The sequence below is a fragment of the Balaenoptera physalus genome (assembly GCF_965194825.1).
Source record: "Balaenoptera physalus genome assembly, chromosome: 1".
NCBI lineage: Eukaryota > Metazoa > Chordata > Mammalia > Artiodactyla > Balaenopteridae > Balaenoptera > Balaenoptera physalus.
In genome coordinates, this window is record NC_138882.1 from 74704605 (window position 1) to 74721745 (window position 17141).

A 17141-nucleotide genomic window follows, 5' to 3' on the forward strand; every position below is an offset into this window, starting at 1 on the left:
CTTGGATCCTCGGCATCTGCATCTGTGAACGGCTTTCGAACTGAAACGGTGAACGGGGTTTTGAGGCCAACGGAAGTTGGGAACTTGTGGGAGCCCTGGGTGACCAAGAAGGGGTTTGAGTAGTTCGGAGCTGCAGGGTTCCGCAGCCACGCGCGGCAAATAGCTTCTTGGCCTTTCCGGCGGCCCGGGTGAGGTTTGCGGTGCTTTTACCACTCGCAGTGGTTGGAGAGCGGCCAGGGAACCAGCGTGCCGGCGCCGCGGTCCAGGTGGCGTGGAGATCTCTGCGAAGGCGCAGCGGGGGCTCGGGGCCGCGGGCGGCATTGGGGTCAGCGCTCCCGGAGGTAGCGGTTACACGTGGAGGGGAGGAAACTTTGCGTGCCCGGGAGGTTGCAGCGGCCGAGGGGCGCACCCGGCGGTGGCCGCGAGGTTGGGCTGCTCAGCCAGGCTGGGAAGCGAGCACCACGGGCCCTCCACGGGACGCGCTCCCAGCCCCCTCCCTGCGCACCCCACCCCCTTCCCTCCGCCGCGCACGCAGCGCCGCGGCCCCTGTCAGAAGCGACCGGATCCGCCCCAGCCAAGCAGGGCCCGACTCGCACCCAGGACCGTGGGCCTCCGCCTTCCCTCTAGCCTGGGAGAAGCATCGGGCCCTCCCCTCCTCCCGAGGAGCGACGCGGGCGTGCAGGACGTCCCGAGAAGGCCGGCCGCCCGCGGCCACGTCCCGGCCCGGCCCGGGCGCGCCGAGGAGCGGAGCCAGGGGCCGGCGCTCGCTCCGGCTCCCTCCCGGGCGCGCCGGAGCCGGGGGCGGCCGCTCTGGCTGCAGCCTCGAGGGCCTACGCCTCCCCCGGCCGAAGCTTCCCGCGGCGCTCGGCAACTTCATTCGGCTCCTGCCACCGGGAGCGAGCTCACCCATCAGGTAAGGAAGGCTGCCTGTTCCTAGGCTCCAGCTCGGGCGGGCGTGTTTCTGAAAGTTGATTTGAAATGCATCCAAGAGTGAGCAGGGCCAGCCGCGGCTCCTCCCCGAGGCGACTTCTTTGCTCCTGCAGACATTCCCGGCACCGGCCGACCGGCGGGAGGACCTCCCCGCGCGCCCAGCACGCCCGCTCCTGCGCGCCCCCAGCAGATCCCAGTGCCCTGAGTCCGGGAGCTGGCGGGACGCTCTCCGGGTCGCTTACTCTGCCCCTCCTCGGCCGGGGCAGGTGAGGGACGCAACGCGGCCGGTCTGGGCACGGGCTATAGACCTCGTAGTTCCGCGTGCCTGGGCCGGGCCCCGCGAGGGAAAACACCCACTCTTTTTAATCTCCATCTTACCCCAGTAGTTGGGTTCCTGCAGAGGCGTCCCTCGGGCCCCCACTAGTATAGGTTGGGGCGGAGTCGGACTCGGGATGGGAAACCTGGGCTGGGGACCGGGTGGAGGGGGTTGGGGGGCAGGGGAAGGAGAAACGCAGTTGGGGGGCGGAGGCCTAAGTACTTAACGCGTTGACTTCGAGTGAAATCAGATCAGTCAGAGCAGTTCGCTGTGACTCGTTTCTCTCCTCCCACCCCACATTTCTCTTGGCTGGACTCTACCCTCCCAGCTCATTCTGGTCACCCTGGACACTCCCTCCGTCTTTTCCCAAGAGTGCGGCGGCTTCGGGCGCCGCGTCCCAGAGGGCACAGACGCCTAAAGCGTCGTCTCCTCTCTACAGGTCCTCCCGGCCCGGCCCGAACATGCTGGACGGCCTGAAGATGGAGGAGAACTTCCAAAGCGCCATTGAGACGTCGGCCTCCTTCTCCTCGCTGCTGGGTGAGTATTCAGGCCATGCGCCTGGGCGCACCGTCTTTCCGCCAGGCCCCAGCTCTGGAGCCCAGCTTCCTTGGACCCGGTCGGCAATAGGGGAGCTAGCGGCCTGCTTCATGCACTCAGTTGAGCCCACTCCCTGTCTAGCCGTCAGTCTCTGTGGGTCCTTCCTACCCTTAACCGACAAGCCACCCCAGGCCTCACGCATCGGGCACCGAACTCCCCAGAGCCGCGAGGGGCGGGCGAGATTGCTTGCAGGCTTTTGAGTGGCAAATGATTAAAAATACCCAGGACTGGATTTTTAATCACAGAGCTGATCGACGTCTCATAAATGCCGCCGTCTTCTCCGAGGCTGAGGGACGAGCACACAAACCCCAGTCACGGAGCACCCAAGTTCGAGGCGGCTTCTCGCCTCCAACCAACTCCAGCCCCAATCTCAGCCTCAAGCACCGCGGAGAGGCTTTTCCGGGCCGGTGGGCAGCGCAGCGCGGGGATTAGCCCGCGCGGCAGGGCCCTTGCCTCGGCTTTAATTAACTGGAGCCGGATCTCGGGTCCGGCGTGTCGCCCTCCCTCCCGGGTCTCCCCAATCTCTTCGCAGCGACCACGGAGGAGCGGCGAGCCCAGGGCCTCGACCCACACGCGGGTCTAACCGAGCTGAGGCCAGGGATTCCCACCCTCCACCCCGCACCCCGCCCTCGATGCTTTTCAAGTTTGGTGAATGGGTGTTTTAATTTTTTTTTTTTTTTAGCGGGAGGGGTTTTCGTTTTGTCAGTTAAACCTCTTGCCTCTTTCCCTGACTCGGAACCGCTAGAGCGGGGCGGAGGCGGAACATGAGCCTGTTCGGCTAGCGAAACCAGACTGAGGGAGGAATCCCCCCCAACTCCCCAGATGAAACGAAATCGCGTGCACCGCGTTCCCCCTTTTCAACCGCCCTTTCGGAAACTTACCGACTCCATACAGCCTCGGAAGATCCAGGGCGTCAGAGCTGGCCCAGACCTGGCGCAGGGCGCGCTCGAACTTCTTGCGTTCAGCGGGCGTCGCGGCTCGCCCGGTACTCCCTGCCCGGCCCACGTCCGCTCTCTGCGCCCGGGTCGTGGCCCTAGACGCCGAGAAAGGGCAGAAAGAAGAGGGAACATTTTAAAGACCTCGCTAATTCTAGTCCTCCCTGCCTGAGCCCCAAGGTGACCGGCCCCGCTCCTGAGCCGGTGGCTGCGTCTCCTAAGGGGAAGGCGACCGAGTAGCAGGGGAACTGGGAAGGGTCAGGCCCTTTGGGACACCACGCGCAAAGGTATGGTTACCCGGGGGACTAGGCCTTCTTTAAATAGCTGTGAAACGTGCCGGCAAAGCGACAAAGGTGGCTGAGCATCCCACCACCCTCAAAAAAAAAAAAAAAGCCGCCCCCCCGCACCCGCAAACTAAAGGGACAAAACTGACAGAAGTGCAAGGGTTGGGACGGAGAGGAGTCCCTTTCGCGCTGAGTCGGTTTGGGTGCGGTTTCGCCCTCACGCGTGGCTGCTGAGCTCGCCTGATTCCCGGAATCCTGGTCGGACACTCCGCGGCGTCTCCGAGTCCTGCTTCTTTCCATTTTTTTTTTCCTTCCCTCCATTTTGATGCTTCTTAATTATGAAAAAACCCATCTGTAATTTGCGCTCCAGCCAGCAGCTTGGGGTTCATTGGTTTGAACAATACTTAGTTTGCCTAGGGCGAGAACAGTATTTTTCTGCACGCACGGGACTTTTTAGGAAGCAAAGAAAATGTAAAGTTTTCTTAAAAAAAAATAGAACAGAATTGCGTTTTAGTAAACGACAAAACCAAACAACAAAGCAGAAAATTCTTTTTACACACTCACAGTTTTAATAATAGACAATAGAGACAAGCATAGTGAGTGATTTAATGATTACGTGATAAACTTGGGAGCACACATTTATTTGCAGGCCGATTTTACAGGATGTGCGCAAGTTTGCGCACATACCAGGGTAGGTTTGATAATTAAAGGCCACTTATTGATTTCTACCCCCTCCCCTGGTAGAACTGAAACCTTTCCACATAGTCCCTGTTTATTAGAAATGCCATTTGGTTTGATTTTGCTCTGCTCTCCAAATCTCAGCTTGGATGTTTAGCAGGGGGCTTCCCAGGGTGGGAGGACGCGGGGGTAAATCGGTGGGTGTGGAGAGATCCGTAGCTGGTCCGGGCCGGGTTTGGCCGGGATGCTGGGCCGGCTCGGCTCACGGGCGGACGTCTGTTGCTGCTGTAGGCAGAGCGGTGAGCCCCAAGTCTGTCTGCGAGGGCTGTCAACGGGTCATCTCGGACAGGTTTCTGCTGCGGCTCAACGACAGCTTCTGGCATGAGCAGTGCGTGCAGTGTACCTCCTGCAAAGAGCCCCTGGAGACCACCTGCTTCTACCGGGACAAGAAGCTCTACTGCAAGTATGACTACGAGAAGTAAGTGCCCTCGCCTCGGAGCGCGTCCCACACACTGGATCAGCGGGCGAGGGAGACTTTGTCCTTCTTTACCCCCTCATATGCTTCTGGAAGGAGCAAGATGCACCCGAGTGCCCAGATGCGCAGGTGCCCATTCACCCGCACCCTCTACGCTCCCCAGGGCGGCAGAGGACTGCGCCGGTGCACGCAACCACGGCCCAGGCCCCGCAGAAGCGCAAGGGATGGCTCCCGCTGTGGTCTGCTAGCCCAGTTTTCCCGACCTGGCCATTCCCCGAGGACACTCCTTTGTGGGTACTCCCACCCCATCAACCTTGTTTCTCCCCTCCCTGCTTCACGGGGTTGCCCTTGGGGGCGGCCAGGGGCCCACCTCTGCTCGCCGGCTCCCCCTCTACCTTACCCACCTGTCTGCGCCACCCACACGCTTATGCGCAGAGCTGAGGTGGTCTTGATTCCATAACTTGGGTCCCCTGTGCTCTTACCCGGCTTGGCTTTGTCCACTGGGGTCCCCGACAGATTGGGCTCGGAAGCACCGCTGCTGCCCCTCTGAGCTCCGCGGCAGCGCACACCCCTTTTGCTTTTTCTCTCACTGTACTCTCCCCAGCCCCTTCCCCATTGTGTGCAAAACCCTCGGGCCATGGGAGCAGTTAGGCCAGGCCCTCCATCCTCCACCTCTTCCCTAATTCCCATCTGGATATGCGTTTCTGCCACGCCTCAGGTTCAGTTCCCTCCCGTCGACGCGAACGTTCTGGTATGTTTTGAGGAGAACTAGGAGACAGGTATTTAAGAAAGTGGGTTATTTCGATTCTAGATCTCCATAATGTCTAAAGCCTGGATGAGGCTGGGGAGTGGGAGTTTGAAGGATTTCCTGGTTCCGGCCAGGCCGGCCCTGAGTTGCTTAGTAGACCTAAGTGGGGGTAGGCTTGGGGGGGTTGGAGGGGGACTGCCTTTCCTGGTCAAAATAGCTCAATAACAGGGACACTGACTTCCCCGAGCTGTGCGGGGTATTGAAGCAAAGAAACGTGGTTGAAACAGGGGCCTCTGTTTTTGTACCCGAGGACTGGATAAGTGACGGAGTGCCCTCGGGGCACGGGCAGGAAAATTCTGCATTTGTCACTGGTGAATGAAAGGGACAGCACTATATGAGGATAATCAAGGGAGGGTTAGTGTTCCTGAAAAGCAGTTCCTATCATGTTATTAAAAACACACCATGAAAGGAGGTGTCCAGGAGAAGTCTCAATGTAACAAAAAGCTCTGAGAGAGAACAGAAATATCTTCTTTTCTGATTTGCCTGGGCTCTGAGGTTTCCTACAGACTGACAAAGCAATCAGATGCAGTGACCACACACAAAAAAATTCTTTCTGCTGCTCACGCGCCTTTGCTATAGCAAGCTTGAATTTTACCCCCATGTGGATAGAGTACTAGGCATTTCGTTTTGTTTTGAAAAGATAATTTTACATTTCTCAGCACACAAAAAAATAGGTGTTTGATTTTGGATGAGTTGGGCAATACAGAAATATATAAAGAAGTGAAAATGCATCACCATTACCCAAAGTGGTGATGACGGTTTCAATTTTTTAAAAAAGAAGATGTGGTTATATCTGTTCTTGATTGTTTAGTACTCTAGTGTCTGAGCGAAAAGTGCTGTTTTTAGGTAATTAAGCAGATTTTGTGCACACAACTTCAAGTACCACCTTTGGATAAAGCTTCTGGTTGATTGCTCTTTTTTTTTCTATTTTTTTTTTTTTTCCCCTGTTGCTTTTCATCTGAAGGTTTTGGGATTGTGTAGTCCCAATCTTTATCTTTGTGCTTATAGATTACCGAAATGTCCACATCCTTCAGGCACAACACTAGCAAATTCAAAAGTATGGGAGCTTAGGAAAGGATTTGGGTGGTGAATTTCTATTGTTTGTGAAAAAAAAAAATCACGAATCAAAGAAGGCTTAAGGGTCAACACAGCTGTCTGGCCAGTCAAATCTTCTTTAAGGAAGTCAGGCTGTGTCAAGAGGAGAAGAAACAGTTGTTGTAAAGTACTTAACACAACAATGTCCCCTCCATTTCAGCCTCCCAGGTTTGGAGCGGTTTGGGCTTATTAGCCCACTAGGGTCAGTTCTCCCCGCACAAGGCTATTTCTGCAAAGGGAAAATTGCAGGGATCAACTTGCCAGCTGTTGGCCAGAACCAAGAAGATTTTACAGAGTAGTGTGAGCTACATTGTTTGGAGAGGTGTTGATGCTACAGTGAGGGTTTTTAATTTTGATTTGAACATATATTTTGGAAGCACAGATGGCCAAAATGGAGTTGCTTGTCTCTTTAGTTCACTGTCAGCACTTGTCTGTGCCCAGAGCCTCCACTGTTTTTTCAGATTAATTTTATTCCGTTTTTCTCTCCTCTGTTCCCCATCCCAATCCCATTCTTCTTTAACCAAGCAGGGCTATAAAATATTTAATAATCTTAATGGCATTCATCTGCGTGGTAGTTGCTATAACAGAAGAAAGGGTGGTTTGTTTGTTTGTTTTAAAATTAGGCTCAAGACAAATTCCTTTATTCAACAAGCTCTTTGAGCTTCTACAGGCAAGGCACTAGGCTAGGGGATAGGAGGATACTGAGAAAAAGTCTCGGAGCCTGCCTTCAGGAGGCTTATATTATAGCCTAGCACTTTTTCCATCTATATTATCCTAACTGTTGAGTATTTCTTGAAAACCTCTACTGAGACTGCAGGACTAAGTATTGAATAGAAGCTGTCTGGAATGACCAGAAATTTATCCTCCAGGAGGATGCAATTCAATTTTAGATAATAGTCATGAAACAGTCACAGAGAGCACATTTCCTCTTTAACAAATACATTTGTAAAAATAATTTTTGCTTTTTTTCTTTGGATCTTTTTAAAAATTTGAGGCCCAGCCAAGGCAAGTGGAAAGGAAATTAAGATGGAAGTTAGCGTGATAGGACAATGGTGGTGGTAAATTATGGAACAATTCATCGAAAATGAATATTCAGGCAGTGCCCTTGTCTCCAAAATTCATGGAGTTCAAATGCTATTTTTACACATCAAAATAAAAGAACATGTAGCTAATGTACAGTCTTCAGTGAAGTTCATAAACATAATATTAACAAAGTGGGCTTATCCTATTTATGTTAGCCATTTGTATGTGCATTTCTGGCCATTGAGCACTGTTGCATTTGAATTATTAGCTGCCTCTTCATGGTGTCAGGCAGCCAGTTAAAAAGTGAAAATTCTACTCTATCAACTAGTTGTTACACCTTCTTGATGTCAAACACCATATTTGTCTAATTTTAAAGAATTGAATTGACAGTGACGTCTTAGACGTACAGCCATTCATTTGAAGACTTCAGGGTATTTTGTTAAATATTTGTGTCATACACTGTGACACTCTTAGGAATAATTTATCTCCTCAGCATCCAAAACAAATAAGCATTTAAGGCTGGAGTGCAGAAAACTGATTTATGAATGTCCAGAAATTAAGAACTGGAGGTGACCTTTATTGTTCGTGACGTGCCGTCAAAGAAAAATAACGAGTTCGGTGGGATGGTACATGCACAGAATTGATGAAGGGGCATCATGTCACATAAAACATCAGGATGCTATAGGTGTGGGTGTTTAAACGTTGGACTCAGCTGTCTTCAGCGTTCCCGAAAGTTAGCAGACAACCAAAGTATTTTCCAGCCTGGGGAACTTCTACTTACATAACTGTTGTTCCTTATTTAACTGAGTCCTCTAGGATCTGGTTAGTTTGGAGTTTTCCCTGAATTTGTTCCAAACAAATACTGTAGTTGGACTTAAGTTGGAGAAAGAAGAGGCTGCTGAATAACAGGAATGTGGTAATACAATAGATAATTAAGCCTTCTGGAAGGGATCCCACATTTAAATCAAGTTTATATTGTTTCTTTCATGTGCCTGGCGGCTCTGTGTGTCAGGCGGGGCCCTCTCCCCTCACATATGAAGTTTATCATTACCCCTTAGATTGTTCTGGACATCCTAGGAGCAGTGTGGGATAGTACTGCTGTCATCAGGGCTGCTCTTATAACATCATAACTCCCAACATGTCAGCAAAGTGCAGGCCTTGGGAAACCTTCTCTCAGAGGGCCAGTCCATGTTTTCTCCCCTTTCTTTTGGAGCAGACCAGTTTTTCTGAAGAAAGGGACTCCAGTGAACCAAAGTACATATATCCCTCACTTAGAGCTTTCTCTGTATTTTTCTTTCGACCTGCTGATTGGCAGCCCCGAGGAGAAAATGGCTGAGGTAATGATTTCTTTTAGGATCAGTAATGAACTAATACTGCATTTTATCAAGGTAGTGTATGTAGCCTGTGTGTGTAGGGAGGAGGGTTAGTTTGGTTTTATTACTGTGACATTACTTGGAGATCAAAATTGGGCATCAGCTCCTCATAAAAGAAGCCCACAGATGAAATTACAGAGGCAGTTGTTAGATTTTTACTCTATCTTTTGTTGGCCTCACTCCTGGCATAATAAAATTTAGAAATATAAAAATCAAACACAGCTAGGTGATAAATTGATGTCTGCATTAAATTGCAGGGGGGCTTAGCTTGGGATAAGCACCGTCCATGGACTGTGGCTGTGTTTGTGCAGGCTGACTTATCTCTTTTTTTATTTAGAGGGTGATTGGAAACACTCCTTGTTCAGAGGTGTTTTCTCTTTTTATATGTGTTGGTCCGTAGGTAGGACTTTATTTATTTATTTATTTTTAACATCTTTATTGGAGTATAATTGCTTTACAATGGTGTGTTAGTTTCTGCTTTATAACAAAGTGAATCAGTTATACATATACATAGGTTCCCATATCTCTTCCCTCTTGCATCTCCCTCTCTCCCACCCTCCCTATCCCACCCCTCTAGGTGGTTGCAAAGCACAGAGCTGATCTCCCTGTGCTAGTCGGTTGCCTCCCACTAGCTATCTATTTTACATTTCGTAGTGTAGGACTTTCTGAATCTCAGACTTAAAATGTTGAAATAGAATTAGAGAGCAGGAGTGGATATTAATAGTATTCTGGGGATTAGATATGAACATTGCCTTTCAGAGTAGACTTGTGGGATTCTTTTGATCCTTAACGTAAATGGAGCACATTAAAAAAGTTATTTATCCAGTTTTACATATTGTAGAGTTCTGGGATTTTGTCATCCACCTGGCTAAGGAGTTGCTTTTGCTGTTCAGATTTCAGTGACAAGAGCTTTTCTGATGGTTCATTGTTTGTCTTGCTTTTTAGTTTCATTTTTCTTATTTATAACTTTTGTGTGACCTAAAATACTGTTACTAATTTTAGAGAGCCCTCTTTATTGTTGTTTTTTAATTCTGGGAAGGTTTTTTGGAATTAATGAGTAGGTACTGTTTCTCTAATGAGAACAATTCCATTCATTAAATTATCAGCTAATTAATTTTTATGGTCAAAGAAATTATTTGGGTCCTACTGTTTGGAAGTGAGAAAATAGACAAGGATTTAAAATACTCATTATATTGCCGGGAATTTATTAAAGCTTCTTAGAGTAAATTGATATACAAAATGTCATTGTTGCTTTATATCAAGATCGAAGTAACCCATATTGAATCACGTTAATTTGATTGTTAAATATAGTTGTACAATACTGGGAAATGAACTATGGGGGAAAAAGTGCAATCACATCCACCATAGAAAGGTTTAAAAGTAATTTCTGCCTTAACTATGAAATCTTAGCTTTACTTTAATGCTTTGCAATTTTTTTGTTTATACCTTTCTAACATGGAAATTTAAATGCCCATATCTTCAGATGGGAGTTCTTGGTAAGCCACTTGCAGGGTGGGGTATGGAGGATTGGGGGCTGTATGGGGTGGGCAGTGCCACCCCTCACCCCACCCTGCACAGAAGCAGAAAGGGTCCTATGTGGGAAAGTCCTGTCCAGTTTCCAGCATGCCTGAGGCTTCCCCCTAGGAATGAATGCCCTGTATGTTTTTCTGAAAGTTTCTTAGCAATGTGTAGATCAGCGTTACCAGCAGCCTTTTCAGATTCAGTTTGGGGAAGTTGGTAATTTTAGGAACAAAATGTAGAAAAGGTTCTGGAGAAAAGAGGCCCTTTTCTCCTTTGTGCCTGTTTTCTGGAACCCACAGAGAAACTTGGTACGCCTCACAATTTACATTTTCTCCTTCGTCTCCTTGACTAGTGCGATGTGGGACAGTTTAGTCAATTTATCACAATTAGAATTGGTTATGTTATCATTGACCAATGTCAGCTGCAGCTTTGTGTCTCTTTGTCGTATATTAAATGAAACCCAGCCAACTGTCTTGCTGAAATGAAGCAAACACCTTCCAAATGTCAAATTGTTATTTTAGTCAAGTACAATTATCTGTCTCTATATTTTTAACCAAGATGAAATTAATAAAATAGCTGTGGCCCTGGCATTAATTAGCAGGAGGATTAGAGCTATATCAGCTAAAAAGGAGGTGTAAACACTATAATCTTGCTGCATGTTTGTTTTCACACTACTGAAAATAAATAAAATGAGACTTAGGACAGGGATTAAGTTTCTTTTGGCATTAGACAGCAGATGCAATTGGAATGCAGCAGAAACAGTGAAGTATTAGTGAAGACATTATCAGAGGAATAAAACTGTGGCCCAACATTGGTTTCCTACCTTCTGGTAGACTTGGTCCCATTGCAAATAGCCCCATCTGGGCAGTTAAAAGAGGATTTTTAAAACCTACTTCCGTGCTGTACTTTGCAATTGCGACCCAAGGCAACCAGATCATCTGTAGAGCTTGTCACCTGGCTGCCATGCTCGGGTTCGCTAGAATTGAATGGAACCCTTGCCAGAATCCCCATTATTGCACCATAATGTCATAACAACTAAAAATACAAAATGGGCTGCGCTTCTCCTGGTCCTTAACTGAAGTCACATGAAAGAGTTTGGTCTCTTCTAGCCTTTCAAGATTCCAGTTGGGGGATCCTATTTTTGGATAACAGTAAATATGTCTGGCTTTTCTGACTCTCTAGGCCTCCAGTGGCTTTCTACCCTGATAGATTTGTATTTTATCATCATTACCCTATAATGGACAAACCCTGGTAGGTATCTGGCCACTGTGGATTGGACTACCTTGTCTGATGGGCCAGTTAAACTCTTCCTATAAAAAAAGATCTTTGACATCCAGCAGTGCTAGGAATGGGCCACATGCCATATCTGACTTCACATCTAGCCCCATCCCATTCTGCCTCCCCCTCGCTCCCCTATGTCCTGTGGAATTCTACTAACTTGACTCTTGCAAGCACATGATATTACTTAACACCATCTCATCAACTGCCTCATTTTTCCCCCATGCCAAGTTTATGGACTGTTAGTCCTCTTTTAATTTTTCTCACTTGGAGGAAATAAATTTGTCTTTTAGATACACAACATAATGGTCCACCCAGTTGTGGAGCAGGGCTCAGCTACAATACCTGGTGAGGGACATTACGCTCAGGTTTGCATGATCCCATGACCACACTCTTTGGTTGACCAACTGGGGCCCCTGAACATCTTTCTGAGTGTGCCTGGCACCTTCATGGATGCTGGGTTATGTTTTTCAGTGGGTCGGAGAAGTGCCTGAGTCTGACGTTGTCACCAGTAAACCAGGACGAGGAGTCGTTTGGTGAGAAGCCTGGCTAGCACTCTAATAGTGTGTACTCACTCTCAACTTGTTTTGCTGCTTCTTTGGGTGTCACACTTCTCCATCCTGGAAAGAACCATCCCTTATCTCTCGAGCACCAGCGTCTGCTGCTGCAGTGAGAAGGGATCTTTGGAGCGGCCTCTCTCATAGTTCCATCTGGCCCCTTCAGTTACACGGTAGCCACTCCTTGACTCACAATTCTCTTGCCTCCTCCCTATCAAGCCTCAGGAACTTTTAAAAGGATTTTTCAAAACAAAACAAAACAAAACACCCCCTCCTGAACTCCAGATTAGCCTCTTAAGCTCATTAAAGTTCCTTTAAATACCAAAATGTTGGGCTCCTGGGGACTATCCCCCCAAACCATATTTTCATTCTTAACATTGTTGTCCTCATTTGGTGTGCAGCAGATTAGGGCCAGCTCCCTCTGGGCCCATAAACAGTCCCCTCTCTCTCTGTAGGAGGGTCCAAATATGTCTTTGTTTGAGTACTCAACAGCCTAAACCTGAGTGGAAGCTGATGCCGCCTTGGCCTGGGGCCCCCAGCTCCAGGGTAGAGAAGAGGTTGATGTCACTGGGGACAGACAGGGTGGGACCCAGAAAACGGAGTGGGCAGGTGAGTGGACAAAGTGTGGCTCATACAGTTTTCAGGAGTTTGGTAGTCATTGAACCCTCCCCCAGTCGCTGGGAAGAACCAGTGATGGGCGAGATTTAAAGGACTGTCCTTGCCCTAGAGAGTCAGCATGGCTTTGGGATCCCTTTTGACTAGGACCCAACAGAAACACTAGAGCCCAGTTTCTGTTCAGCTGCCAGGCATTGCTGGCCATCATCGTCCAGAGGTGGATTTTTACAGCTACACCTGCGTTTTGCCTGATGCTCTCTCTTTTATTGCAGCCTCTTTTCCAAAGGGCCTCCTCAATACATCCCACCCCGGTCTCTGTCATTTCAGGCTTCCTTCCTTAAAGCTGGCTCTTGGGGAGAGCTTTCTGGTTTTGACAGTGGAACAAATCCTTTTTAACATAACCATCGAGAGTTTCCTCCCCTGCTGCTGGCTCCCCCTCACCCCTTCTCCTCCTGCCCCTCCTCACATTGTAGCAGGGATTCCTGTTGTGCACGTATTCCCCAGTACCATGCGCAGTGACGGCTACCGTCTTCACAGGGATAAGGGCTCAGCTCTTCAGAGACATAAACCATGCCGTGCTAGTGCCTCATGGGCGGTACCATGAAGTAGACATTGGAAATCCAAAGGGGAAGAACATCCCAGGAGACCCTTCCCTGCGTGTCTTTGGCCGGAGTGTTGCTTGGTCTCTGCAACTATCTTTCCCCTGGGGCTCTATGCACCTGGAAGCCCTGAGTTCAACCACAGCATGGGTTTTCCAACCCCGTTTTCAGAATCTTAGCTCAGCCTTGCCTTCTTGCATGTCTTATGCTCAGAACCTATCTTATGACCTTTTAATTTTCAAATTATGCTGTGTGCAAGCTAGAGCCTGCTCTCCGCTAGCTGTCAAAATGGAGAGGATGTTATGAAATAATTCACATCGGGATGTACTGTGATATTCTTCCAAAGATACTTTTTAACTGGAAGGGTGTTCAGTCAGATTATTTTCTTTGTGTTCTGTTATTGGTTGGGTTCTTCTATTTTAAAAGTCCACGTCCATAGATGGAAGGGGTTGGACAGGTGGATATGAATGGTTTGGGCACTCCACAGCTCTCTGCATTACTGGAAAAATAATATGAAACACATGTCCTACTGTCAAGAGATATCCAAGCCACAATTTCCTCATCTATACAAAGGAATAGAATAATAACAACCTCATACGGTTATTGTGAGGATTACATAAGGTAATGAACTTGAAAAGCCTTTTGGTAAAATGTGGAGAACTATACAGGCTTGGGTATTATTATTGTTGGTTTTTTAATATGAGTAAAAGAATACATACTCTTAGAAGCTGTGTACAATAACACAGTCTAGTGGTTAAGAGCATAAACTCTGGAGCCAGAGTGTCTGGGACCAAATCCTTGCTCTGCTGCTTGCTAGCTGTGTTACCTTGGGTGAAGGTCATGCTTTCTCTGTGCCTGTTTCCTCTCTCTAAAATGGGGATGAGAATAGTACCAACCTCAGAAACTTCCAGTTATAACATAAATAAGTACTAGGGATGTAATGCACAATATGATAAATATAACTAACACTGCTGTATGTTATATATGAACATTATTAAGAGAGTAAATCCTAAGAATTCTCATCACAAGGAAAAATATTTTTTTCCTATTTATAAAAAGTTTGTATCTATATGAAATGATGGATATGCATTAAACTTACTGTGGTAATAGTTTCATGACGTATGTAAGTCAAGTCATTATGTTGTACACCTTAAACTTATGCAGTGCTATATGTTAATTATATCTCAATAAAACTAGAATTAAAAAAATTGTACTAACCAACCTCATAGGGTCATTTTGGGTTAATATTTTTAAAGCATGCAGATCAACGATTGGCTCATAGAAAATGCCATCAAAGGATGTGTTGGAAAAAAAATGTATCTTTTTGAATTTTCAAAGAGCCTTCACAGATATTATCTTTATTGGACCTTACAACAATTTAAAAAGTTAGATAAGGAGAGGTGGGGTTTTTTTTGTTTTTTTTTTCCTTTGCATTTTGTAGCTGAGAGAGAAGCTGAGATGCTATCCGAAGCCTCTGACTCCTGGTCCAATGGCCTTTCCACTAAATCACACCATCTGCTCCTTGAATTCTGGTGTTCACACCCCAGTGAGATCACAATTCTCAGTCTGTCCTATTGAACTAGCTCTTGGAAAACAAGTCCCCACCTGCTAGATACTTGAGCTTTCCGGCAGCCTTCCGACGGTCAGCTGTTTATATATTCTGTGGTTTTAAAGGAAGTTTTTTGGATTTGGGGAATGCCTGAGTGAGTGAGTGTGTGTGTGTGTGTGTGTGTGTGTGTGAAAGCTGCTAGTATACACTCGTCACTCCTGTTTATCAAACTCCTCCGTAAGCGCAAAGCTGTCCTACCCATCTCTCCTATTCCATCCCATCTGCATCGGTCTCCACTGTCCGCCAGCATCGCTGTTCTTCCACACCAGAAGAATGACACAAAGGGAGACAAGCATCCGTTTTCCTCCTCTCCAGCTCCCAGAGTTTGCTATTGGTGACTTTTGTTCTGGGAGCCTGTCTGCACGTTTGGCAGCAGAACTGTTAACTATCAGATCTGGAGCCTTCTAGGCATACTTCCATTGGGACTAGCCAGCAGCTGTCCATCCATTCCTCAGATAACCCCTTTCCAAGTTTTATTCTGAACTGTGCTGTATTTTCAAACAAGCCTCAGCCTCAGCTAGGAAAGATCCCACTGTGCCCCCGTGTGAGGCTGATTTCCCAAACTATTCACTCCCTCTTGTTTATTACTTGGCCTGGCTGTATCGAAAAAGGGATAATGGAATCTTGGGTTTTGAGGAAACTAAGTATTCCTGTATTGCAGTATTTCTCTCACCACTGCCGACACTTGGTTCTCTTAAAGGTAGGTCCAGTCAATTTTAGAGAGATGAAATGTACATTTGAATTTAATCTCTGTAAACTGACGTTTAATGAAACTAGAGATTTCAGGTAATACACCAGCAATTGGAATGCACTTTACCTAGTTGTATGTGCATTTCTCAAATTTAGAACTAAATGGAATCTTATAAACAGTTGGTTCATTAATTAAATTACTCATGCATTCCTTTTATCATCAGACTTATTAAATTCCTGTATGTGACAGATATGTAAAAATGAATAAAACAAAGCACTGATGTGTTAACTATCTAGCAGAGATTGCTTAGAGATATAAATTAAACAGAGGCTTGAAAGAAGAGTAAACTTGTTTTAAGAGAGGCATGGCCACTGGGACTGAGTACCAGCTTATCTAAATCCCTTGGTTCCCTATTGCTATGTGCTATTCATTATCTTTATAGTGCTGATCATAATTTGAAGTACATACTTATTTGTTGGTTTACTATCTGTGTCACAAGATCATAAGCTCAGTGAGGGCAGGGACCTTCCTCTTTCTGTTTCGTTTTGTTTTTTAAGTCCTGTATCTCCAGCATCTTGCGTGGTTCTCGACAAATAATAGGCATTAGACATGTTGGCTGAATGGATAAACGCATCAATGAATGACTTGCTTGGGGTTGTTGAAAAGGCTTCATGGAAGAGGTGATATGTTAATTGGCTCTTGGAGCGTGAATGGGAATGTGAATCATTCAGGTGGAGATGTCCAGGAGGCAGTTGTAAAAGAAGATCTAGAATCTATCCTGGACAAGAAGCTTTAGGATATGTTATCATATAAATATGAGAAGTGCCCAAGGGGATCCTACACAGAGTGAGAAGAGGCCCAAGGGTGTAGCTTTGGGGAACCCTGGGAGAGGCTGTGATGAAATGGCACGGATGCAGGAGAAAACACCAGGGTGAGTGGGCTTCTGGAGGACAGGGCAGAGGTGGGGAATTTTAAAAAGTAGGGCCACCTATTTGCTCTTGGAATTGGCAGTGAGTCGGGGGTAACCTTGTCAAGAATAGCTTTGTCAGAAGCTTGGAGGGATCAGGATAACATTTTGATGGGTTTTACAATAAAAGAAAGAAGAAATGGAGTGATATGGCCAACTTTTTTGAGAAGATGGGTAGTGGAAGAAAGATGGGTAGTGGAAGAAAGATGGGAGGGAACACAGTACCTGGGGTAGAGGTAGAATAAAGGGGAGATGTTTTAGGATAGGGTAGTTTTGAGGCTATATGATGGCTAAGGTGAGCTTTGCCAGGAAAGGGAGGGGGCTGAGGACCTGGGAGAGAGAGGGGCCTCCAGCTGATAGAGGAGAGGCTTGGGGAGGGTCAGGGATACATCTAGGGTACATGTTGAACTCCTGCTTTGGTCTTTCCTAACCATTCTTTCCCTCTGTTCTCTTGTGCATTTCTCTGTGGATTAGCCAGAACTGATCATCACTGAACAGAGGCCAGCAGAAGGTGGGTCCACTTCCCATCTCTCCTCAGGATCTCTCGTAAGGTGGCTACTGCAGCTTCCCATGTAGCTTCTTTCTCGAGGTCACCCTGCTTCATGGGCCCAGGGGTGACGGCAGAGTGGGGCTTCAAGCTTGAGTCCTTCTTCAGATCCAGTTGTCTTGGTGTAAAACTTACATATCATCTTCCTGTTTCTGCTCCTCTACCGTGCAGACCTCTATTTGGTTACAGCATAGTCCAAGGTATACAGTACGGGGCTGATTTCCCCAGGACACGTGTTCACAT

At 47.4% G+C, this 17141-nt stretch overlaps 1 protein-coding gene across 2 annotated transcripts in view; it reads left to right on the top strand.

Moving 5' to 3' along the window:
• The first annotated feature begins 815 nt into the window (after nucleotides 1-815).
• Nucleotides 816-17141, top strand: part of LMX1A (LIM homeobox transcription factor 1 alpha) — a 155599-nt gene continuing 139273 nt past the window's right edge. Inside the window, exons 1-3 of one of the 2 annotated variants that reach the window (XM_082475018.1) lie at nucleotides 816-913; nucleotides 1686-1787; nucleotides 4036-4218. In XM_082475018.1, the coding sequence (XP_082331144.1) occupies nucleotides 1708-1787; nucleotides 4036-4218 (263 nt within the window). In that variant the 5' untranslated portion in view covers nucleotides 816-913; nucleotides 1686-1707. Of the gene's footprint in view, nucleotides 914-1685; nucleotides 1788-2915; nucleotides 4219-17141 lie in introns of those variants that run through there. The other variant, XM_082475017.1, reaches the window with a different exon arrangement.